Below are 7,778 nucleotides of genomic sequence, written 5' to 3'. Positions count from 1 at the left end.
TCATCATTCCAATTTACCGTATTATATGTTTTTAAAAAGAATTCAGATGGTATCAGACACAGGCCGGGTGCAAACTAAAAAGGAGGACAGCGATTATTAATGCTCCACCCATAAAAAGTAACCCCACACAGCTTTTGAGCCAAGAACCCTACAAAGTTAGCTACAACTTGTATCCACGCTAAAATAGAACCAATTATCGGAATAGCTGCCTCAGCTTTCGAAGCAAGCAATTGAAGAGCATTTTTAAAAAGGTTTAGAATCACTTTTCTGAAAAGGTCACGTTTCTGTGTAAACTAATTTTTTGCCTGCGATTATAGTACAGAAAGCTGTATAATAATTTTTATAAGATTTTTACGCGAGTCTTCCATATATTTAGACTTTCTAGCTCGAGATTGCCTTTTTCCCCGTCTGTAATGCTTTTGATTTTCCGATCGATCAGTTTCATCGAAATATTAACTTCACCCTTTTTTGATTTTAGTTCAACGATATTTTTGCCTGTGGATTTATATTGTTATTCTAGTCATGCTAAGATTACTCTTCAAAATCGCTAGCCTAAAGAATTTAAGAGCACCGATAGAAAGCTCCATTCGGAAAAAAAGGTCATCTGACCTAGGGATGGGGGTTATGGTCCATTTGCGCCGTCCTTTTCTTTAATGATAATAAAAAATGAAATTTTTAAACAAGATAAATAGTTATATCTTTTTTTGCGTATTGAACACCGAAGTGAACGGACGTGTTTCTGCAGCGTGGTTGTTTTGAAGTAAAAAAAAAAAAAAACCTTTATAAAAACACTTTAAATAATAAAATAAGATAATGGATAAATTATTATCAATCGAAAATATTGAGAAAATGGTAGCTGGTATGCTAGAAAAGCAAAGTAAAATTATTTTGGAGAAAACAGAGCAACTTTTAAAAGATCAAGAAAAAAACTTTGCTATTATTACTTCTGCAAACATGAAAATTTTAACGGAGAGACTTGATAAACTTGAAAAAGATACAATCAAAAATATAACAAAAACCAACGACATTGCGTATGATTTGAACACAACACGCACAAGGGTTGCATTTTTAGAAACCGAATTCAATGAGATTAAGAAATTTATTTCTGCGCAAGATGAAATAATTTCATCAAAGTTTGAAACAGTAAAACAGAAAACGAAAAAAATTAACATGGAACTTAAAGATAAAAGTGAAATATTAAAAATCAGTAACAAACTAAGGGTGATGGAAGATCGTTCACGTAGGAACAACTTGAGAATAGACGGGATAAAAGAAAGCGAAAATGAATCATGGGTAGAATCTGAATGTAAGGTGCATAAACTATTTGAGGAATGCCTTGACATTAAAAATATAAAAATTGAAAGAGCTCATCGATCTGGGCCGAGAGATGTTAATAAACACAGACCGATAGTCCTAAAGTTATTAAATTATAAAGACAAAACTGAAATACTTAAAAAATCGTTTAAACTCAAAGGAAAAAACATCTATATAAATGAAGATTTTAGTGCGGAGACTACAGAAATAAGGAAGGGTTTAAGAGAACGAATGAAGAAAGAAAGGGAATCCGGAAAATTTGCGGTTATATCATACGACAAACTAGTCATTCGTGATTGGACTGCGAAGAAATGAGATTCTGTTTCCACTGAATCTATATAAGTATTCATTTATTTTTTATTTTTTTAATTAATTTTTCCCTAATCTTAATTTTATATTTTAAAATGGATGATAATTTATTAATTAAACTTTGTGATGAAAATGTCACACTTTGTGATAATGATGTCACTAATTATTTTAACCTAAAATCGTTAGAAAGCAAATACTATTCAATTTCTGAATCTAATTTCTATCTTCAACAAAGTAAAAACACTTTTTCAATCTTTAAACATTAATATTCGAAGCCTAAACAAAAATTTTGATGATTTTAAACTTCTAATGCATGAATTAAATCACGATTTTAAAATAATCTGTCTTACTGAGACCTGGTGTAAGTATGACGAGCATAATTTTCAATTTGAATTGGCAAATTACGCGTCAATTCATCAACCATGAAACTTCTGTACCGGTGGAGGTGTATGCATTTTTGTTCATAACTCAATTAATTTTATACCACGTAATGACCTCAGTGTAAATGAAAAAGATTGCGAGTCATTGTGCATTGAAATAATTAACCAAAATTCTAAAAACGTAATTGTTAATGTTATATATAGACAACCAGCGGGTAATTTAAAAAACTTTAAACTATCTTTACGTACTTTTTTAATAAAAGTTAATAAAAAACAAAAGCATGTTTACTTAGTCGGTGACTTGAATATTAATCTTTTGAATTATGCGTCAAATAATAGTGTTAAAAATTTTGTAAATACTCTTCTACAAAATAACCTCATTCCAACAATAACTAAGTCAACAAGAATCACAAAAAGATCCTCTACCCTACTAGATAACATAATTACTAATAATTTTTCTAATAGCTGCTTTAGTACCGGTATAGTAATGACTGAGTTGACAGACCATTTTCCCACATTTCTTATAACAAAAAACATAACCCATGATAATATTTCCACAAAACACATTATTTACAAGCGACAGATCAATGAAAACTCCATACAACAATTTCGCAACCTTCTAATTAATTTCGCTGATTGGAAGCTTGTTCTCCAAACACGTGATGCTAACAATGCTTATGAACTTTTTCTAGCGCAATTTTGTAAACAATACGATAAAGCGTTTCCTGTAAAAAAGTTTTATGTGAATTCAAAATCACTTCTATCACCTTGGATGACAAAAAGCTTACTAAAATCGTCAAGAAAAAAACAAAAACTTTATGAAAAATTTCTTAAAAAAAAAACATATTCAAACGAAGCAAAATATAAAAACTTTAAAAATATATTTGAAAAAATCAAAAAATACTCTAAAAAAGTATATTATTCGAAATTACTAGAAAATGCAAATGGAAATACTAAGCAAACTTGGAATGCTATTAAAGAAATAATTGGACAAAACAAATATAAAAATAATGTTCTGCCAAAAAAACTTTTAATTGACGGTGAAACAATATACGATAAAGCACTCATAGCTGAAGAACTAAACAGTTTCTTCATAAATGTTAGTTCTAATTTAGCGCAAAGTATTCCTTTAACTTCTTCAACATTTGATTCTTATCTGGCAAATTCTAATAAAAAAATGAATGAGTCAAAGCTAGATATACGCGAGTTGCGGACTGCATTACTAAGCTTAAAAAGTAACAAAAGTGCAGGATCAGATAAAGTTAGCGTTAATATATTAAAATTAGTCTATGATATAATTGAACCATCTTTGTTTTATATATTCAATCAGTCACTTAAATCAGGTAAAGTTCCGGATAAATTAAAAATTGCTAGAGTAACTCCAGTATTTAAGTCTGGAGATGAGTCAGAACCCTCTAATTACAGGCCTATATCTGTTTTATCTTGTTTCTCGAAATTGCTTGAACGTATATTGTACAATAGGCTGTATAATCATTTAACTGAAAACAACATGTTATACAGTAAGCAATTTGGTTTCAAAAAGCAACACTCAACAGATCATGCAATAGTAGAGTTAGTTAATCACTTATCTAATGCTTTTAAAGAAGACATAATAGTCTTCTTTAAAAGCATTAGATAAGTGATTTTTAAAAGCATTAGATAAGTGATACGTTAGGAGTTTTCATTGATCTGTCGAAAGCTTTTGATACGGTGAATCACTCCATTCTAATAAAAAAACTGGAATATTACGGAATAAAGGAGACAAACTTACTCTGGTTTGAAAGTTACCTTTCAAACAGAAAACAATATGTACAATTTGAAAATTTAGAAACGACCAAAAAAACTGTAAATTGCGGAGTCCCACAGGGTTCTATACTTGGACCCTTACTATTTTTACTATACATAAATGATTTGTCTTCAACATCAAACATATAAAATTTTATTTTATTCGCAGATGACTCAAATCTTTTTTATTCTCACAAAAATATTGAAACACTTTTTACAGTAATAAATGAAGAATTAAAAAAAGTAAATGAATGGTTTATATGCAACAAATTGTCTTTGAATGTTCAAAAAACTAAATTTTCTCTTTTCCACAAACCAAGCAAAACAAAGGAAATACCATTTATTCTTCCCAATCTTTTGATGAATAAAACTAACATCAAAAGGCAAATATCTGTAAATTTTTTAGGTGTGAACTTTGATGAAAATCTTGGAAAGTGCATATAAATTCTATAGAAAAAAAAATTTCAAAAAGCATTGGCATGATCTATAGAGTTAAGCCACTTTTAAATTTTAAGTCCCTAAAAAGTTTATATTTTTCCTTTATACATAGTTTCTTAACTTACGGCAACATCATGTGGGCAAGTACTAATTACACTAAGCTAAAAAAACTTTATAGCAAGCAAAAACATGCTGTTAGAATCATATTTGGATCTGGTAGAGCGGTTCCTTGTGAACCTCTTTTACGTGTAATTGGTGCCCTGAATTTTTTCAAACTTAATATCCATCTTGTTCTACTGTTCATGTATAAAACAAAATATGGACTGTCCCCCAAAATATTTGAAACTTATTTTAAAGTAATACACCATAAATATGCTACAAGATTTTCCGCTAACAACTTTGTTATACCAAAATCTTATTCTAAACAAGTTTCTTATTCAATTCAGAATCGCGGACCACTTTTGTGGAAAAGATTTCCAAACATTGTTTCCGGGAAAAAAAAATCTCTTCATCAGTTTAAAACTGATTCAAAACAGTTTTTTTTAAACGCAGATTTTGACTTATATTATTATAAGTCTTTCTTTTAAAAATACAACATATATATAATTTAAAAACTCAAAAACAAGTTAATTATTCTTTTTTTCTTAAATATTCCAAAAAAAAAAAAAAAAAAAAAAATAAAGGTTAAAATTTTTTGACAATAATCATTATCAAAAATCACATTTTCTCGCTTTTTATTTTATTTTTTGTGCGTATTTATATATATAAAGTTATTATATATTCACTTTTACTTTTACCTAATCTAGTTATGATATTTTACTTTATCTTTTATATATTTTACTTAAAATATATATAAAGTTTTATATATTAACTCTTACTTTTACTCAATCTATTTATGATATTATGTATTAAACGATATTTTACTTTATTTATTATATATCTTTTGTAAACATTCATTTAATTTTTCTTTTATGTTATATATTCTTGAAGCAACTTTGTAAAAGTTATAAATTGTAACACGGTGCTTGGCGATAAGGCAAATTATGCCTTCTTCTTGCTCCGGCCATTAACTTAATTGTAAATTTATGTAAACTGTCAAATTTGTTAAACGGCAAAAATAGAATTAAAAAAAAAAAAAAAAAAAAAAAAAAAATATCTAAATGGATATCGAATTCCATATCTTAGTTTGTTTCTTATTTTTGTAGCTTTTATACTTTCATCTATATTTAGCGGAGATTGTAAGTATATTTTGAATGACGATTGCTAAACTTATGTACATTAGATTATTTTCTTATATTAATTTAATTTTTAATTATTTATAAAAACTTTTACCTTTTTTATCTTTTATTTTATATGGGAGTATTTTTAAATTGAACAGCCCACAAAGAGCTTTATGATTGCGATGGCTTTTGTCACCCGTATTATTTTTGAGCTCATGTCTGTTTTTATAAATCCTCACATTTTATTATAATTTTATTATTTTATACGGAAAAATAAATGAAAAAAAAAATGTATGCGGTATGGATATAAGATTAATTTGCATGGGTTTCCATAGCAACATTTAAATGCGAAATCCTAGATATTGTTAAATGATACATGTATCAGTTAGCAAAAATTGTCATTTAAATTTTTTTTCATTTTTCATAAAACACGTTACGGAATGTTAATTTTTGGGTTGCGTAACTTCCACAATTAACCAAATTCACGCCAAAAGCCTGGGTCTGAAATTTTCAGTTTGTAGGGAAAAAAATAAAAAATGGTAGCTTTGTTTATAAATTTTTACAGTAAACAAAAGCGGATCTTTAAGCTGTTTTGTTTTGTTCATAACAAAGATTTAATTTTCCTAGATTTTGCAATGGTGAAATGGATGGTTGCTTCAATAACTACAGTTAAAGACGCAAATGGTAAACCAATTGAATAGAAAAAAACGAATACAAAAATATTTTGTGTTCGTTACTTTTTATATGAACAATAATTTAAGAAAGTTTCCTCGTTTACAAATGGATACAAGGTTTCGTTCGAAGACCATATTAACGGGTTAAGACTGCATTCAAACGTATAATATTGTTTTGTTTTGTCTCTTAATCATTCAACTAAATTCGGATTCAAAAAAACTTCTGAATTCATTGACGCAACTCGTTCAATGTTCCTGATACCGACTGCCCAGTTTCTTACACCCACAGAAAATATTACACTTTATTTAAAGAATTAATATTTTTTGACATGATATAACTTTAAATGAACACAAACATTTCAACAAAATAGATTTAACAGTTGATATAAACAAAGTCATTTACATTTAAAAATTTGGTTTGTTGTTATTTATTGGTAAACAGAGAATGGTTACATTATATTAATATGGTAATACATTTTTTCTACAGATTTCACTATGTTCAGTTATTATTCATTTTTAAACAAATGATACTTTTATAATTAACACTAACGCCCATATTTTCAGACCCTCTTTTGTAGATTTTTTTAAATAACTTATTTAAACAAAATAACTTATTTAAAATAATGGTATTTGTTCTATCATATATATTAAATATATTTTACTTTTGTTTATTTTTGTTTATTTTCTTTTAAGGGGTAAGGTTAAGAAGTCTTAATGGACTTGTCACATTGCACCACTACAAGGAGAACAGCATTCAATAAGATGGCTCTCCGTTTCCAACCTCGATAACGTTTATGTGCTTCAAGCAGGGATTGATCTCACAACCATTGGATTACGAGTCCGATGCCCTAACAACTGCGCCACGGCTGATAAAAATATTAAATTCATTTATCACCTAAAACACGTTAGAAATCCAAGACATTATGTTTTAGTTGGTAAATATTCTTACGACTTACCTTTATTTGACACCTGTTCACGCCGGCCCTGAACAAGACATCTGGCTTTTAACAGAATATTTGGTTGCATAATAAGAAAGGAATATAAATTTGGTATACGATAAGAAAAAGAAAAATTTATTAATTAAAGAAATAAATTTTTTAAAGTTTTCTATTAATTATTTAACTACATCAGAGATTCGCACAACAAATACACTAATCTAATCACAAACATCATGCAATACAAACTTGATTTTGTTTTTCTTACACCTGTGTAACCATTAACAGAGTTTAACTATCTATTTTTATTAACTACTATTATACTACAATTATTATCAATAATAAGCTAAAGAAAGATTTTTATCAAGATTTCAAAAAAATAATAATTTTATGTGTAATATATCAATACTAAATAAATAAAAAAATAAGCCCATAAAAAATGCTCACTTTAGTTAATGTATTGTAAATGTTCACTATATTAATGTTTTTTAAAACGCAATATCATGAGCAGGCATGTATGAATACATGAAAAATTTTTCAACAGAAATAAGCTGGTAAAGAGCACGTTAGCAAGTTGCCATTGGTATGTAAGTTTTTAATGGTTTGGCAACAATGCTTGATGCTTCTGTTTGCTTGACGGACTTTTATTCTTTTTACGAAGTTGTGAATAAATCTGAAAACAAGATTTTTTTAAAAAAAACATGTTATGGCAGGGCATTTCGA

The 7,778-nt window shown here is 27.9% G+C and overlaps 1 protein-coding gene across 1 annotated transcript; it reads left to right on the top strand.

Annotated features, from left to right (window-relative positions):
- The first annotated feature begins 813 nt into the window (after nt 1–813).
- On the top strand, nt 814–1,629 carry LOC136076306 (uncharacterized). The gene has a single exon (XM_065789781.1). The coding sequence runs from the start codon at nt 814–816 to the stop codon at nt 1,627–1,629; it is 816 nt and encodes a 271-aa protein (XP_065645853.1).
- Nucleotides 1,630–7,778: the final 6,149 nt, after the last annotated feature.

Source organism: Hydra vulgaris, chromosome 02, assembly GCF_038396675.1.
Source record: "Hydra vulgaris chromosome 02, alternate assembly HydraT2T_AEP".
Taxonomy (NCBI): Eukaryota; Metazoa; Cnidaria; class Hydrozoa; order Anthoathecata; family Hydridae; genus Hydra; species Hydra vulgaris.
The sequence above is the reverse complement of the archived record's forward strand: the minus strand, read 5'-3'. Positions and strand labels throughout refer to the sequence as shown.

Excerpts from the sequence above, each read along its gene's own strand:
- LOC136076306 (XM_065789781.1), top strand. The coding sequence starts at position 814 with ATGGATAAATTATTATCAATCGAAAATATTGAGAAAATGGTAGCTGGT.